Source organism: Lagopus muta, chromosome 1 (assembly GCF_023343835.1).
Source record: "Lagopus muta isolate bLagMut1 chromosome 1, bLagMut1 primary, whole genome shotgun sequence".
Taxonomy (NCBI): Eukaryota; Metazoa; Chordata; class Aves; order Galliformes; family Phasianidae; genus Lagopus; species Lagopus muta.
Genome location: NC_064433.1, coordinates 166,900,200 through 166,919,136, shown reverse-complemented (window position 1 = coordinate 166,919,136; position 18,937 = coordinate 166,900,200). Strand labels below are relative to the sequence as shown.

Below are 18,937 nucleotides of genomic sequence, written 5' to 3'. Positions count from 1 at the left end.
TTTGAATAACAACAGATATGTAGACAGCTGCAGCAGTCAGGTGACAGTATCACACAGTCAATCTTCTCATTTCTTAGCTTCTTTGAGGCAGTTAAAAAATAATATACAGTGTTGGGTTTTTTTTTTTCTTAGTTCTTTGAATTACAGGAACTGCCATGTAAAGATAAGTGACTTTAGCAGAAACATGTCAGCGGACAGAAGTGCCTGAGCACTGAAATGCTGTGACAAAAGCAAGTTAGATCAAGAGATAAGCCCTGCTGATGCCTATGAAGCACAAAAGCCTGCACTTAAAACACTCTGATTTGCATAACTTTGCAGGGACTGAGGGCAGCAATATTAATCACGATCAGACTTTAAAATCAACTTTTACAAAAGGGCGAAGCTAGCATATTTTTTTCTGACATGTCAATAGCAGATTTCCCATTTCACAGCTGAACAGCCCTGCAGGCATTCAAGGCCAGGCTGGATGTGGCTCTGGGCAGCCTGGTCTGCTGGTTGGCGACCCTGCACATAGCAGGGGGGATGAAACTGGATGATCATTGTGCTCCATTTCAACCCAGGCCATTCTATGATTCTATGATAATAAAGCATCATGCTGCTTCCACAAGAAAAATGTCACATTATTCAGTAACAACATGCTTTTTTTTTTTAATACATATATTCAAGCTTTCTGAATTTTTTTATTGTCAGAAATTCTCAGCCGTTTATAAATGGAGCAAAAACCCAAAGTTTCAACGTTTCTGATGAAATCACTGCATTTTACAATTCCTATTTTGAGAAAATTGAAGTGTTCTGCTTCAAGTTTTACTTCCTGAAATTTCAGGAAAATGAAATCAGCTTCTAAAGATTACTTTTTTATTTTTAATTATTTTTATTATTATTATTTGGAAAGCCCTTTGGGAAGAAACTTCATTGAAATCAACTCCCACAGCAAGCTCATACCTTCGAAATACGTTTTCCAACAGAAAGCACCTCAGCAGCCTTACAGAAGTCCCCCAGAATATTTCCCTCTAGTTCTCCAACTCCAGAATGCGTAAAGATTGCACGTTATACAGTGACGCAATCCCAAGTCTGTTGAATTTTACAGCTTCTCTTTATTATCTTGCACTTGAAAGACAAACCATAACTGCAGCTTCACCACTTCTCCTTATCCCACCTTTCACATACTTCCCATTTGCAACCATAAACATGCAGTTCAACACTGAAGCTCTGTGTGTTCCAGCTGTGCAGACGTGGAGTACAACTCACCTCTGCCAGGCCAGAGGACATGAAGGATTCACCTTTTTAAATATATACATATATATAGATTTAAAAAACTTTGCTATGAAAATGAACTCAGAGAGGATTACCTTAAATTTCCATGGATTTAGAAAGTGATAGCTCTAATCTCTGTTGTATTCAAATAAGGAAAAGCTTTTTCCTTCAAAAAAAAAAATCAGGAATGAAATGAATACTTAAAAATACAAGTCAACCCCCAGATTTCAACATGCTTCTGGTAAGGAAATGAAGCATTTTTACACCAACTCACTCTCAGCCATGTATATACATGTATTATATAAAGTTGTTCTGTGCATTCCAGTGTTGTTCTCTCTCTCTCAAAGGAAGACAGACAAATAGCACGTGGAAACAGCTGTCAAATGTGAAGGAATGACTTTCTTTGGGATGCAGTTTTACTCTGCTGCTATAGCCTTTATTCTATAGTAAATGCCTATTTCTGCTTTTGGTTACTGCCATATCTGTTATGGGCAGCTTCGCTGTCATCAGTGCAAACACAAATGTAACAATCTAAAACAAGTATAGAAACCAAAGCATATGTGAACATATTACAGGCCAAGATGCACCCACAGGGGCGTAAGAACAGCAGGCAGAAGCCTTACATGGAAATGGCTGTTTAAGGAAATCTCCTACGAGGCACCTCAATTCAGATGCAATAATCAATTAGTACTTGTCCTGCAAAGTAGATTTCTGTAGATTTTGAACTTAAATATCTAACCATCTCCTTTTTTATCACCCACTGAGCATTTTCTGCAGCTATCTAAAGCACGTGCATCAGTGATTTGGCCATAGCAAAAGCAGCAGACAGATGTTACTGCTAACTTGCAGTGAACTACGTGGGTGCAAATGAAGGAATTCTTGAAGTCAGACACACAACTGACAGCCTCAATCTGAGTTTCTCTTTCTGCACCCAGCTTCTTTGTCCTTCTGTTTTAACTGCACGCTACACAAGGTATCTGTGGCGTGTTTGTTTGTGGTTTTCTAACTATCTAGGTTGGTTGACGTGAGTCAGTAGATCTTAACACGACAAGGAAAATGGAAACTGATGCCAGTACTGAAGACTGTCAGCTCAAAGCATCCGCCACAGTGAAGTAAGAAAACATGCAGAACCTTCAGTGCCAACTGTTAGGCTGTCATCCTGCATCACATCTCTATTGATCTCAAACAGCAAAGCACAGCGTGTTACTGCTCATACTTACGGCCCTTAGTGAAATAATTCATCAAGCATATACGGTTCTATTTTATTAGTAGTATCACTACTTCAAACCATTTACATTAAGATAAATTATAGGCTGCAACATCAGAAATGGAGAACTCACTCTTGAGCTCAGCAGACACTTCTAAGCCTCACGTGGCCAACACTACATTGATCTCACGTCAAATGTGAACACAAACAGGATTTGAAAGCCTTGAAGTTGAACATCCACCCACAACACTCACTGTGAAATTTCACAGTTGGACTAAATCAGCATTGCATGCACTGGTATGTCCCTAACGGCCCCTGAGCATCTGCACCTTGAGCTCTGTCCTCTGCTTTAAGATTGTAAGCAAAGCCACAACTACAGCCATTACGTGTTTGTTGGGATTTGTTTAAAACCAAATCATTTTCTTCATCCAACAGACTGCATGTGTACGTAAATCATGAGGGGAAAAACAGGACTGAAGGGAAGGCAGGATGATTACCTTGAGCAACAGCTCACATTTAAGCCAATGTAATACAAACCATACCCTTCCCTGTTTGATGCAAAGAAACATGAAAACCTAATGGGCTCAAGATGTACACAGTTAAAAAATATCTGTAGACAGAGGTAGGAACTCTGTGGTCTTCACTAAATAACAGGTACCAATGCACTCACTCTTATCAACCCATATCAACCAATGTTTTCTTTTTTTCTTTCAAAACTTATATGACTGGTAACTACTGATAATTTTTGAAGCTTTCAAGACTACTGCTTTTACCACAGAACAGCAGGATCTGTGTAGACAGAAGTTAATTTTTTCCATCTCTATCAGTGCACTGCCAAATCATCACAGATAGCAGCTGAAAAAGTATCACAAAACCCAGAAAAGGGAGCAACTGGAATGCATGACAGCACATGCTGCCAGCCACCAGCTGGATCTCACTATGACCTTTGCAGTCTTTGACGTTAGCATTGATATGACCACGGAAATTATGTATTTGCTAGGATTAGTTTTAAACTAAGTAATTTTCCTCATTCAGTAGCCCAAGTTTATAACCTAGAAGTACATGGGGAAACCTAAACCATACCACATGGATGGCTCACTGGAAAATACAGAGGAAGGCTTCTGATGTCAGTGCTCAGTAGAGAGCACCGAGGCCAGGGGGAGAGACTCCAGCCTCCCTCTTTTGACAGGGCCACCCAAACGTCTATCTCCCAGAACAGCTTAACTCTTCCAGAAAGGCTACTAATCAATATTCACATGATCAACCTATTTCCATCATGAAAGATGTCTTCTCATTCAAGATTAAGAACCCTGAAGAAGCTTATCTGATGGAAAAAAAACGCTTCTCCTTTTTAAAATTATGCTGCTTTGGTTGGCTTGGATTGTCCAACTGCATTATTTCCAAGATTTCAGCAGAAAATTAAAAAAAAAAAAAAGTCATGAGAAGCCCTGTGTCCTTCCTCCAAAGTTTTGACATTTGTGTTCTTAATTTCATAGAATCACAGGATCACAGAATGGCCTGGGTTGAAAAGGACCACAATGATCACCTGGTTCCAACCCCTTGCTGTGTACAGGGTCGCCAACCAGCAGACCAGGCTGCCCAGAGCCACATCCAGCCTGGCCTTGAATGCCTCCAGGGATGGGGCATCCACAGCCTTCTTGGGCAACCTGTTCCAGTGCATCACCACCCTGTGAGTGAAAAACTTCCTCCTGATATCTAACCTGAACCTCCCCTGTCTCAGCTATTTCTAATTTCTAGGTACAACCTGATTGACACACTGGAAAAGTAATTGCCCAAATTGGTCCACACAACAAAAAAAATGAATTTGTGTTTCGGCACAGCAGTTTCAGAAAACTGGGCTGGAAGGAAAGAGCCACTGTAGGGATAAAGTCAGCTGAAGTATTTGTAAGACTGTTTACCAGTAGTAACGACATGCTACATAATCATTTACAGTGATCTTATGATGCAGAATTTAAAGAGGTTTATTTGCTGACTGACACTTTTAGAAAGTAATAGTTCTTCACGTTAATCAAGTCCAAGATCTGCTTTTTTGGCAGCACTTTTCCCCAGACAAGCACTTTCATGTCAGGATTTATCTCAGCTTAATTAGTTTACCAGTTTGAACAACTCTTATGAAAGTTTTTTTCCAACTTCTTATATTCTCATTTTCTGAAGGAAACCACAGTAATTCCATGGTTGGTTTTTTTTTTGTTTTTAATATAAAAAAGCTCTATGAATACACATAAATCTTAGAGAATGACTATGGTAAATTTTTTCAATAGCTTCATAATGCTGTCCTGTATAGGAATGAGAATAGGAATGCAGTTGTGGGCTTTGTGTGGTCTCTGACAAGCAGAGGTTAAAATCCTCTCATATAAAGGCAGAGGCTTTACTTTGTTAAAGTTGCAAGAGCCTGCAAGTACTTGATGTGGTGGCTGCAAGTAATTTGGCATGGAAGTGAAATGTATCTTAAAGACCTATGTGGATAAATAGCACTTATCTTCACAGGGAACCAGCCCACTTCAGTTCTGGGAACAGAAGAATGGGAAGAGATGTTGAGCACAAGCTTTGACTAAAGACCTAAAAAAATAACAAGTATAAAATAACCTTAGAAATGAAACAAATTATAACCTTCTTTCTCTAAGTTCTGTCTGTCCCCATTTCATCCTGTATGTTTGGAATGGCTTCCAAAATAATTACTGAAGTGCCTTCAATCTGCTTCTCACAATGCCTCATCTTCTCTTAATTATGCCACCTGAGTTTTTAGTTCTTTTGTGAAAAAGCCACATTTCTACACCTGCATTATTTTGAATATGAATTTTCTGCCACTGAACATTCTGCAAATTTCCACCTGTTTCACTTAAACTCTGAATTTCTAATGCTATGATTTAGAAAGAACAAACTTAAGTAGAGCCTGAATATACCAGTCTTAAAGAAAGCCAGTTTATTTATTTTTATATATCCAAATTTGAGAGAAATCTCAGATCTAGTAAATATTTCAATCACGTTTGCTGAATGGTTGGATACATTCCTTCTTTTAATTAAAAACGTTTTTAAAAATGCAAACAATTCAGGTATTTCATTCTTATTAAGGCATCTCTCTTCCTACTCGACATTTAAGAAACTAGTTTCATCCTATTCCCACCCATTCTAAATAATATTGCTCACTAAAAGACTGCTCACTAATCCTAATGGAAACACTTTCCTTCCCTCTGAATCACGTCAGTGCACTTTTCAGCTTTTCATATTTGTGATCCTTTACTTTTTAGCTCATTTGTTTAAAACCACTCAGTTGAAAGCTTACAGCTTGAAAAGATTTCATGTTATCTAACCATCAACTAACCTACTGTCCTATTAGCTCTGCTTCTACAATGGAACTCTGATGTCCAATGTATTCCACACCATCTCTTCACAGGTGAATACACTGCAGTGCACCTGAAGAAGTATTCCTCTATTAATTTATAAAGCACAGCTTCAAACATCATCTTGAGCTGTGTCTGGATACCCATTTAAAACTGCCTGCTCCCAATGTCAATGCCCCCACAGCTGTAGAACATCTCCTACACATACCATACAGCCTCAGAGAAAGACCAGACCACACAGCAGAAGCAGCATTTTTATCACCTTTCAGAGTTTCCCTTCTTGCCAAGGAGATTTGTTCCATTAGATACGTAACAGAAATGGCAATTTTGTTCTTTATGCAAAGTAATTTCTCCCTTCAAGCATGTCTATGTAGAGGGGGAAGAGGCTTAAACTGGCATCCTGTAACCCAGAGACACAGCTGCTGTTTGTATCTACAAACAGTAAAAATTGAGCTGGAAGGAAGGAGTAAGTAGTAAATGATGCTTTTCTTACCTGCTGTTGCTGCATTTATTAGACAAAAGTGCGGGGCACCATTTTAAATGCACCAGATAACAAGTGATATATCAACAACATACAAATATTTTATCCAGTTATTGCTTGCTCCCTCCTGACATCTTCATAATCAAGTTCTTAGGGAAGGAAGATTTAGACTGGATGTCAGGGGGAAGTTCTTTACTATGAGAGTGGTGAGGTGCTGGAACAGGCTGACCAGAGAGGTTGTGGATGCCCTGTTCATCCCTGGAGGTGTTCAAGGCCAGGCTGGATGGGGCCCTGGGCAGCCTGGTCTGGTATTAAATGTGGAGGTTGGTGGCACTGCCTGTGGCAGGGGGGTTGGAGATCCATGAATTCTTGAAGTCCTTTCCAACCCAGGCCATTCTGTGATTCTTAAAAAAAGAATTACTTGGAGCATCAAAATAATTCTAGAATCTAAGAAAAAAACTTCTGCTAGGATTTCCGTGAGTTGCACGTAAAATGCAAACCAAGAACCTTTATGCAAATATTTATCAGTCATCTTAGTGGCCTCAAACACTGCTATAACTGTTCACGTGTATTTATAATGCAAACGACCAATCTGCATATCCCTCTATGCCATTTACATACTTCTAGGTAAGCCTCATGTTAATTAAGGTAACTGGAACTCTGAGATAACAAAGCTCTTCTCACTGTTAGACACTGCATATTCCTATCAGTGCTACTACAACAATTATTTCCAAGCTTGCAGTTCTGTGCTTGAAATTAACCTTATGTTTTCAGCTAACATCCAAACTGCTCAACAGAAACCAAAGAGTGCCAAGAATGAGCTCTAAGCTGTAGACATATATTTTCTGAAATAAAACATTCTAGCAGTATCTTGTATGACAGACTTCAGGACCTAGTTCTGCACTTTTTCTCATCACTGTAGGAAATTCTTCCCTGAATCCTGCTCCTTTTATGCGAAATGAAAATGAAACAAGAAGAGAAAAAGTCAAGTTAGGAGCACTTCAAAGATTCTTAGTTAGTCTCTCAAGAATTTCCTCTGTAAATTAGAGTATAAACTTCAGGTAGACCTGTAAGTCTTACTGAGGATTACATTATGCTAATGGATACTGCAATGCCTGAACACAGTCCCAACAGCTTTCTGAGTTCCATTGCAAAGGAGAACTTTCAGCATGGAGAGAAAAGCACAAAATATACTTGTTTGCCTCTTAGTTACTTAAAAGTGATATTAATCAACTTATGCTCATTTTCCTCTCAAATTATATATGGAGAGTTCAAGGCTGGGCAGGGCTTCGAGCAACCTGCTCCAGTGGGAAGTGTCCTGCCTACAGCAGGGGAGTTGGAATTAGATGATCTTAAAGGTCCCTGCCAGCCCAAACCATCCTATGATTCTATATAAGCTTTGACACAGTGTTTTGTAGTAAAAATATGCTCTCTGTACTCTTCATTCAAATATTAGGTATAAAGGACACTGCAAAAAGCAGGGAAGAGATTTTTTTACAGCTGAAGTGGTCCAAAGAAACTGCTCATTCATACATGGGCATCAAACAACTATAGAAAGAAGTGTTTCAGAATACACCACCCCACAATCTTAGAGCTCAATAGAAAGTGGCATTTTCAATCTAAGATTTCCACATTAATTGCACATATTTTTAAGAACAAAGAACTAAATCAATCCTTCAAGCTTGACCCTTCAAGCCTGACTTGGATAGAGACACCAACAAAACATCTATATTTGCACCCAAAACACTGCCTCTACATGAAGACAAGGAGTGGGGGGAAAAGGCCTCCAGCAACTTTAATTTAAACAAAAGGAGAGAAATTGTTTCCTCTTTTTGCAAGCGGGGAAGGAACTGTTGTGCTTCCCATAAAGGAAATTCAAACAATTCTAAAGAGAAGAGAGAAGCATTTCAGATGTGCAGGAACGAAGAACTCTTATTTTGTTCTGAGCTTCCTTTTTTTCCTTTTTAAGCAATTACACAAATTATTTTAACTACAAGAACGTATGAAACTCACAAACACTTCGCCAAATACTTCAGCTTTTGTTACTTTTTTATCCTTTAAACAATATTTGAAAGATTTTTGGTATCTATGTATTAGAACATCCTTGGGGAAACAAAAACTAATCCAAAAAACTGGTTAGTCAGTCCAAATGTCCACTTTTGGTGGAAAATATTTAAGTTTTCGTTTAACTTTTACTTGCTATTGGTATGTGCAGTTTCATTTGCATCAAGCTAGCACATTTCCTGATATGTAGGAGTCATTTACTGGCAAAACTATAAGTCATCCAGTATTAGTCTGGCTAGATAACAATTATCTGTTCACCAGAAACCATGGAACACTCATTTTAAGACTTGTCTGCTACGCTTGGGTTTTGCTGCTGTTGTTTTGTTTGTTTGCTTTTAAGGAAAAAGGCAATTTTCAGTGTGCTTGTGTAGGTTGCTCTGAAAGCAATGCTTCTTATCTATTTCCATGGAAACAACAACAGATACAAAAAGTACAGTTACATTTTGATAGAGCAAATTCTCAGCTCCAAAATAATCTTTCTCAACATAGTCACCACCGTGAGCTATGCTTGTTCGTCAGCGATGAATAAGTGCCTGCAGGCCGTGCTCATGAAAATCTGCTCAGTGGAAGTGACCCACAGCTGGAACATACCAGCCCACTGCCTCGCTGTGCTCACATCCACTGACTGGTCTCCAGAAGTGTTCAGTGAGCACTCCAATGGAGTCGGTGGGTGCCATTTTGTCCACACGGTAGACATTCTAGCTACTATAATCATCCCAATCTCATAAAGGGATCAGTATCCAAGGATTTCCATCTTTTTTAACAATTCAGATGGCCTCACGTTGCAAAGAAGTAGTGAACTAGCTCTTACACAGACAGAGGGAACAGTATCACAGAAAACTTTACCAAGATTGGAAGAAAATATCTTTGACAACTAGAAACAGACTTCCTGGCTCCCCATCTCAATCATTAAAAATCCCTTCCTGTACATGCACGCACACACTCAAACAGGAACTGTAGTAAATAGACTAAAAGCACTTCAGGAGTCATCATTACCTATGAAAATGAATAAATAACACTTGGGGCAAAAAAAACAACCAAAACATCCTGCTATGGTTTCTTTTCAGTGCAACAAATAGCACTAGTTCTTTTGCATGAGCTTGCTGGACTGAAGTGGGAACAAATGACCGCTGTCTTGCAGATGTCTCTACAAGCAGAACATTTGTTTCTTTACACTATAATAGAGCTGCATGCAGTGTTGCACACATCTCTGACAAACTGTTTAGCAGAGTGTACTACAGTGCTTCTAAATTCATTATAGTGTTATTAGTGTTGAAGCTGCTTTTCCTCTAAAATAAGTTGGAACATTTATTACAAGCAACAATGCGATACACAAGTTCAGAATTCACAACTGCCTGCAGTTTCTGTATTATTCCAGCACTGAAGACCTGAAAAACACTAGAGGAACATGCAACGCTGGTCAGAAAATCCAGAAGTTTGGAAAGCCTTCAGACAGTTGTTTTAATTTCAGTGAAACATTTCTTTGCAACTCAACCTGGACTTCTGAAGTTAAGGGTTCCTGCTCTATGCCCTATCTGAGAGCAAACTCAGTTCTAGGACATCTGGGGGCACAAAGATGCAGCAGTTGAAACAGCATAGGGTCCTACCGGCTGCTTTACTTGCCAATTGCTAGGATTACAAGGATTCTTCCTTCTGCTCAGTGCTAGAACAGATCCGCCATATAAATTCAACATCACTCAAGGGTGCAAAGACTGCTCTCTCAGCTTGGATGTCTATACTCTGGTAAGGAGAGCTAAGGGACATCCAACTGAAGAAGCTTACAAAATCCTCACTGCTGAAGTGAGAGATGATTTCTAGCATTACATCAACTCTTGGCTTCAAGAAGCCCACGCTCACTCTCCTGTCATTCCCTCTCCTGCTGATGGAAAAGGAGCCTTTGTTCACCTACCACTAGCAACAGAGGATAAGCTTAAGACATTCCTGCCTTTGGAAAAGCAGGCAGACTCAAATACACATCTCCCTTCAGCAGCAGCATCATTTCCTTTGCAGGAAAAAACTCCTGGCCCCCAGGGTCCACCCTGCAGCTGTTTCCTCCTGCCTGCCCCCACCTCCCCACCCCAAAGGAAGGTTTGCCGGCAGCAGAGGTGTGGTGTGTAAGGAAGGTCATTACCATGTGAAATCTTACTCCTGAGACCCAATGCAGGATGCATAAGAAAGAAAAAAAAAAAAAAAAAAAAAAACCTAAAAAGTCCCCTTTAGCCCTAAGAGGCTGTCAGGAAACAACATTTAACCATGCATTACAACTGCTTTTGCAAGGGAAAGCCAGGAAAGGCAACTTTATGTTAAGCTACAAATTCAGTGAAATAAACAAGACTGCCACACTCACTTTTTCACTACTCTGCTTTACAGTTATGAATTTCAGAAATATTTAAATATATTTATATATGTGTTTCTAGTGATTATGGCCCACTGAAGGAAACTACTTGACTTCACCTCCAAATCAAGGTGAGCGGGTTTCATAGAAGCAAAACTGAAATAAGCCAAGCTCCTTTTTTTTTTAACATATTTCTGAATTTTGTTTGGGATATCCTACATTAAGAAACCACGTCAAAACCCTGTGCTGAAATTACTTACTCTCCTTTACAAAAGACTGGACAATTTCTGTCTAGCAGAGCTTTGCTTATGCACAGCTGATTAAAATCATGTTCAAAGAGCCACACCACCCAGCTAGATATGAAGAGGTTTGTTGTTTGAAGACTTTGAAACATACTGGGTTTGATGCCAGAAGTCAGTGAGTCTGTCTGTCTGTCCATGCTGATGCTAAATAAACAAATCTATCTAAATGGAGATGCATCTCCTACCTGCCTTCCCTGGAGGCACAAGAGCTGCTTTAAAAAAAAAAAAAAAAAAAAAGTATTACTTAACAATTTAATTGGTTACAACATGCTTTCATTTCATTAATCGGTGACTAATGGGAATATTTTGGGCACAAGTGGTAAGTGCCCCATTATATTATCAAAACCAACTGCACAGTGCAGTATTTGAAACATGCTTTGTGAAAAACACCATCTTACTGATTAGCAGTAATTTGGGATACGAGCTAAAATTTCCCATGTGAGGAATCAAGTTAATTCAGCTGAATTAAAGGACAAGAGGGAACAGCCTCAAGTTGAACCAGGGCAGGTTGAGGTTAGATATTAGGAAAAGTTTCTTCTTGGAAAGAGCAGTGGACACGGGCTGCCCAGGGAGGCGGTGGAGTCACCATCCTTCTCTGCAGGTGTTCCAGGTCCGTGTGGATGTGGCACTGAGGAACGTAGTTATTGGGCATGGTGGGATGGGTTGGTGGTTGGACAAGATGATTTTAGCCATCTTTTCCAATCCTAATGGTTCAGTAGGTTTCCTAGCACAGGTTACATTGTCTCACTGCCCTCAGCTGGAGGGATGTCCCAGGGTCACTCCAGGTCTGCCACGCCTGTGCCTCACCCTGTGTAAATCATGAGGTGAAATTATCTATCAGTGTTACTTTGTCCCTCGTGAAGAACATATTGGTGTATCAGGGGAATCAACACCGAGCACCTCAGCTGATTTGGTGTGATTAACGTGTTATCTATCACAAGCAAACATGTCTTTCCAAGGGCGTAAGCTTAGCTTCAGCTGCACATGTAACAGGAAACCCCAACGAGGAAACAGGTTAACCTTTAGGCGCGAGAGCCGCTCAGATACACGCCTCCTTGCAGCGGGGCGAGCCGGCAGCCCCAGCGCGGACACTGACCGCCCAGCAGCCGTACCACCACGGACCCCGGGCTGGCAGAGACCGGCGTGGCCTCTCCTCCCCGTGATGTCACGCTACGGATGGGGCGAGCTCTGCCTGCCCCCTCCCCTCCTTTCCTCCCTCCCTCCCCGCCTCCCGCAGGAGCCGACACGCCGCGGCGCCGCCCTGCCCTCGCAGCCGCTCTGCCTCCCGCCCGCGGCGGGGTGAGCGCTCCGCCGGGCTGCAGAGCTCGTTGTGCAGAGAGGGCTGCGGGAAAAGACATGGAAGCTCTCACGCTTCGCCGAGCCCGGGAAACGGCTCTCTGAAACCCACGTCGTGCCCGGTTACTTCCACTTGGACGACATGAGCTGCAGCTCAGAATAAGGCGGAAAGTTCTTCACCGAACCGAGGGAGGAAAGATGGAAGTAAGCAAGGCTGGCGCTTACCTGGTCTGCCGCAAACAACGTGCTGCATGATTACAACGGCGGTGGGAAGAGAGGAGCGAGCTCCTGGAGATGAACCCCACCACGCACAGTGCTTCTCTGAAGCTCTGAGGAGGAGCAGAAGCACATCTGCAACAGTGCTGGAAGTTTTTAAACGCTGCCCTGAAAACACCGGAGAAAGCTGCGCATCACAGCAATTGAGGCTTGTATTTCTGATACACCATTATAATGGTAAGCTCTAACTGCTCCACTGAGGACTCCTTTAAATACACTTTATATGGCTGTGTCTTTAGCATGGTATTTGTTCTCGGCCTCATAGCCAACTGCGTTGCTATCTACATTTTCACTTTTACATTGAAAGTGCGGAACGAGACCACGACGTACATGCTGAATTTGGCAATATCGGATCTGCTGTTCGTGTTTACCTTGCCCTTCAGGATTTATTACTTCGTGGTAAGGAACTGGCCCTTCGGAGACGTCCTGTGCAAGATCTCCGTCACGCTGTTCTACACCAACATGTACGGGAGCATTCTGTTCCTGACCTGCATCAGCGTGGATCGCTTCCTAGCGATAGTGCACCCTTTTCGCTCTAAGACTCTTCGCACCAAAAGGAACGCCAGGATTGTGTGTGTGGCGGTGTGGATCACGGTGCTGGCAGGAAGCACGCCAGCCAGCTTCTTCCAATCCACAAACCGCCAAAACAACACAGAACAAAGAACGTGCTTTGAAAACTTCCCTGAGTCCACCTGGAAGACTTACCTGTCCAGGATCGTTATCTTCATTGAAATCGTGGGGTTTTTCATTCCCCTCATCTTGAACGTCACCTGCTCTACCATGGTCTTACGGACTCTGAACAAACCGCTTACATTAAGTCGGAATAAATTAAGCAAGAAAAAGGTACTCAAAATGATTTTTGTCCACTTGGTGATATTCTGCTTCTGTTTTGTGCCTTATAACATTACCTTGATACTTTACTCTCTGATGAGAACGCAGACGTGGATTAATTGCTCGGTGGTGACTGCGGTCAGGACTATGTACCCTGTCACCCTATGCATCGCCGTTTCAAACTGCTGTTTTGATCCTATAGTGTATTATTTCACCTCAGATACAATCCAAAACTCGATCAAAAACAACAGGTTCACCAGAACACGCGATAACAGGTTCTCTGAAATGCCACTGTCAGAAAACTTTCTGCAACACAGCTTTCAGACCATAAAAATGAAAATATTTGACAGTGACTCTCCAAGATAAACTGTATTAGGAGACTGTTGGGACTAAACTGGAATTAGAAGCCTGCACGTTTCTTCAGCTGTGAAAATATATTCTGGTCTGTAAACGTTACTTCTTCACATTAGAAAATGTTTATGGTAAGACTGTAAAAGTGTTAACAGTACACAGAGAAAGTATTTTATGAATTTCTATCAGATGTCTGTTTTGACTCGTTTTTATGTTTAAAAAAAAAACAACCAACCTTTTGGTTTCAGCCTCGGTTACGAAAGTCCAAAGACTGGTTTGTCAAGTCAGAGAAATGGAAAATATTGTTTTTTCCAAAAATTAAAACTGCTTTTTTAAAATAATCGCATCAATTCCCAAGTTACTCAAGACAGGGGGGCGAAACTGATTGGCTTACACTACAGACTCCAGTTACTGATCATATTGGTCGTGTAAGTTCAGCTGGCATGCCTGCCTCTGAATCTCCTCTTTCGCTCTCCCTCCCTTGCTCCTAACCCCTTTTTCTCCCTGCAGCTTCCTCCCTCATTATGCTTGTGAGGAGCTTCAATCGCCGTGCTACAAGATTTTAATTTCTCCCATACCAGCCCTTCACTTTCCTTAAGCAGTAAATTATGGACCCACCGCTGTTCCCATAAAAACAGTAGGTATCTTCCCCTCCACTAACATCCCTTTTCTCCACAGCTACAAACCACTCTTTTTCCCTCATTATCCAAATTAACATGCCCACTTTAACCCCAATAACAGTTATTCTCAACAGATCCAGCTTCATACTACTGTTTCTGTTTCAAAACTAAAAAGAAAGACTGTTCTGTTTCTTCCACTTATCTGATAGAAATATTCTTCCTCCACAAGCCTTGCCCTCATAAAGAAGTTAAATCTTCAGGTAGTTTAGGGCTTCTGGAAACATGTCAGAAAAACTGGTTTTTCTTCTCGTCTCTGTCTCAGATGTCTGTGCAATTATAACTACAGGAACCTCTGATGACTGAAGCGAGTGCTTTAGGTACAATACAACCTTATTAAACTCTTCTGTGAAAAGTTCTTCAAGTTTTAAGCAAAATAACATCCTCCAAGTAGGTAATTCAATCTCTTAGGGGTTTGTTACTAGAAAAAATATGAGCTTTGGTAACTAAAAGTATATGCATCAGCCAAAATATTTCTTTCAAGAAATTAGTTTCTCAAAGCAACTCAAGCACAGTACTGTTCAGAATGAACTTTTCTCAATCTCTGTCTGAGAAAACTTTGATTTTTAACATTTTAGCATTTAAAATCTCAAATGCTATTCTCCTGCAAACGTTACAGAGCATAAAAATAAATTACTCGAGGCTGTGCACCAGCAATATTAATCGAGACGCTTTGAAAAGTCAAAGCCAATGTAAAGAGAGAAGTCTATTTATAATGTTACAAACAGCAGTGTGTACACAGGAGTGTTTTAAAATGTCCTGCTACACACATTTCCTGGCTATTAAAACATTGTGTACATTTTCCTCAAAATTAATTTAACATCCCTGTAACATTCAATAAATACTTAAAAGGTAGAAGTAAGTGTTGGGTTTTCCTCCCCAAGGACAATGGAGTGAAAAAGCAAATTAAATTACATTGTTGATTTAGGGCAGTCAGTTGCAACACAGCTACAGTACTACTAAATGCACAGACACAATACTCTAATTGAGGCACTTTTCAGGGCAGTATCCAAAACTCAGTGCCTCAGTGCAGGCCAAAATGCATACTGGGCTATCACAGTACATTATAGATGCACTTTATCTGGAGTGCTTTTGCATGATTATCATAAGTAAGTTGTACACTGAATTTCTAATTCAGCAGTATTGATAACTTGTAGTATGAGTACCTTAAGTTTTTCAGTTGTAGTCATTCTCCACATCTGGTGAAAGGAAAATTCAAGTACTGTGAGCTAAATTACAGAGATAAGCGTATAAATCCAGACTAACAGTTGGAGATGGGCAATGCTCTTTGTTGGGAAATCTTAATCTCCTGATTTATCTTCCGGAAAAAAATGAGAGAGAATGAGAATTCTCTCTCATGAGAAAAAACGCTGCGAGTAGAAAACTTCTATGTTTCTTAGATAAGAAGTCACTGAGAAGCCCAAAGTTCAGAAATCAGATACACATCCCTCATGTCTTGAAGAGCCTGTTTAGTATTAGGAATGATTGGAAAAACAAACAAACAAACTTGGCTACTGGCATTTGTAGTCAGTCACGTTCTTCATGTAGAAGAGGAACATCTCAAATTTACAGTATCTGTTACTTGAGAAATTCCTGATCTGACCAATGCAGAAGACAGGGAGCAAACCTGTATTCCCCTCAGAAAAGCTGATATAAGACCATGCTCCCAGCTGGTCAGGATTGAATGCAGCTCTCCTCCTTTTCCAGTTTTGTAGGAAGATTATCCTAGAGAGCAGTGCATAGAGCAACATTCCATGGGTACTTTCCTGAACAGCTGCACCCCTTCGGTCTAATCCTGCCTTTGATATCAACTCTGCTGGTAGGAGCTCGTGCCAAAATTTAAATCTAGATGAGGAGTTAATCTCCTAAGTCATGCCAAGGCATCCCAATCAAAAATGGCTTACACTGACAGAGCTCCCGAGTATCTGATATCACACTGCATGCAGCACTTCCTAAAAGTGCTGTATTTTTACCGGAATGGTTTCACAGCAGGGTTTCAGAGTCCATTTTTAGGACCACATCATGCAGATCTGTTCTTTGTATTTTAGTTTCTCCATATACAGAGTGCAGATAGCGCCCACTTCCCACGAAAATAAAAGCAATTAAAGTTCAGTCAACTCTTTTTTCGATCTAAGACAAAAGAGGCAGCAGTTGCTAACCAGACAATAAACCATCTGTTCACAAGGGGAAAAAATATCAAAAATAACATTTAGCATATTGTTACTTCAGCAACAAAATATTTTCCATTTAAAACTTGTTATATTATTTTGGATTTCAACTTTAGCCAACTTTAACATCCGCAGCATTCTGCAGCAAAAGGTTTGTGTTAAGTATGTGTGGTGAGAAACCATTCTGCAGCAGGTTTGTGTTGGGTGTTGTGGGTAACAAAGCAAAACAAAACCACCACCTTCTGATTTCAATTCATTGCTTTCAGTACTACCTCCTCATTTCTTTTGGAAAAGGCAAGGAGCATTTGACTGCCAGACAGCCTTTCTGTATCACACCTGATTATTATATACTCCTGTATCACGTCTAGCAAACAGCAACTGATTTTTCAGTTGCAACTGCAAACAGCATTCTAACCAGAGATGAGATTTTAGGAATTACATTAAGAACTCTGGTAAAGTTACAGTGAATCCAGAGGTATTTTCAGAAATCCCACCTGACCATGGTAAATCCTGGCATTGTTTATTCTTTCAAGTTCATTTTTCAGTTTTGTCAGTGACGAGCAGTGCCTTCATACTTTTCCAACAGCAAATATATCATAAGATTCTGAAACCTGGGCAGACTTGTAAGTCCTGACAATTTCCTTTAAGCATCACTGACAAAATGCAGAATACATTTCAAAGCTAATGCAAAATTTAAATTTAAAAAACGTATACATTCAAATCAAATGCCTGGCCTGTACTTTTTATCTGGTTATCAGTGCTGAAAACATTAAGTATAAAAACAATTGACAATCACTGAATGAGTGTGCTTTCAGAACACAACAGAGCTCATTAAAGATGGATGTAAACCTAGAAAGCCATGCCGACAGCGTAACACTTCCGCAAGAAGTTGCATGGAGAAGTTTGCTCTTGTCTTCCAACTCTGCTTTGGCACTGAAGTGCTCTGCAGCCTTTTGCATTTATCATCTCCCTCCATCTCCTGCTTCCTTCCACAACTGCTTACAAAATAAGCTCAGTCTTTCCTTCAAGAAAACTGAACTTATCACAAAGCATATAAATAGATAGCATCTGTTTTTCTATAAAACTTCTCATTTTGTTGGGCAACTAAAGTTCAGGGCTGAGACTTAAAACCCTTTTCTCTATTAAGCGAGCAGTCTTCCTGCTCCAGTTAGAACAAAACTAGAAGAATTATTAAGAATTCTTTGTTTAAATATGAAAAAGTGAAGCACGAGGAATAACAAAGGAAAGCCTTCAGCAAAAAGTTCCCAGCTTTATATTAAGAGGCAGTTCTTCACAAGAATAACTTCCCACACACGCAGCTCTAAGATGTGCCCTACCCTCATCTTTTTCAAACAGCCAGTTGATGCCTTGAAGAAAAAAACATCTGAAAGACACCATTAACAGGAGGCACCAGGAATTAATGCCATTATCTTGGGAATAATATCAAGTCTGCTTCACATGAAAACAACTGCAGCTAGACCCACTCTTTTGCTTTTCAGATGTGTTTTGCTAAAAATGCTTCTTTATGAAAGGATACATATCATTATTTGAAGTCTTCCTCCTGTAAGCTATGCCACATTAGAGCTACTGATTCTCTGTCCTGGCAGGATATTTATAAAAGCAACTATTGATGTAATAAGAAACTGTGGAAAAAAAAAACCCAACCAAAAAGCCCTCCTGCTTGCTAAGGAGTGGGCTAATTCACCATTCACCACAGCACCGAGAACTACACCTGACTGAAGTTACAATCATTTATAATAAAGAACTTTGGTGTTATTATCAAGTAATGAAGAAAGTACTTGTAGCACTGCAGGTATCTCTTAATAGAGGAATTAGGTGCAAAACACAATAAATTGAGAGTAATGTATAGATAAATCTGCATTTCCAGCCTAAGTAAAATTATCTGTAAGAAAACCAAATTCAGCAGCTTTTTACTGGCTTGTTTACACAAGTTTCTTTCACAAGTCAAAAGTGCTATCTACCACATGCTCATAGCCTGTTTCACAAGCTTCTCTGTGTTAAGTGCATTAAAAAAATACCCTATCAACCGAGAAAACAAACAAACAAACGAAGTTTGTTCTGTCTAGATAAAATCTGCAAGTTCCTTTGGGCTACTCAAAGCTGGTCCGCAAGGAAGAACTAGCAGAGACAGATCACAGAATCATAGAATAGCCTGGGTTGGAAGGGACCTCAAGGATCACGAATCTCCAACCCCCTGCCACGTGCAGGGCCACCAACCTCCCCATTTAATACCAGACCAGGCTGCCCAGGGCCCCATCCAACCTGGCCTTGAACACCTCCAGGGACGGGGCATCCACAACCTCTCTGGGCAG

The 18,937-nt window shown here is 40.5% G+C and overlaps 2 protein-coding genes across 3 annotated transcripts in view; one reads left to right on the top strand and one right to left on the bottom strand.

The window, feature by feature from the left end:
- The window catches only part of RB1 (RB transcriptional corepressor 1), an 80,090-nt gene that overhangs the window by 19,882 nt on the left and 41,271 nt on the right, over nt 1-18,937 (bottom strand). The window lies entirely within an intron of this gene.
- Nucleotides 12,070-13,949, top strand: LPAR6 (lysophosphatidic acid receptor 6). Its single transcript, XM_048957640.1, has one exon. The coding sequence runs from the start codon at nt 12,752-12,754 to the stop codon at nt 13,772-13,774; it is 1,023 nt and encodes a 340-aa protein (XP_048813597.1). The 5' UTR covers nt 12,070-12,751; the 3' UTR covers nt 13,775-13,949.

Excerpts from the sequence above, each read along its gene's own strand:
- LPAR6 (XM_048957640.1), top strand. The coding sequence starts at position 12,752 with ATGGTAAGCTCTAACTGCTCCACTGAGGACTCCTTTAAATACACTTTA.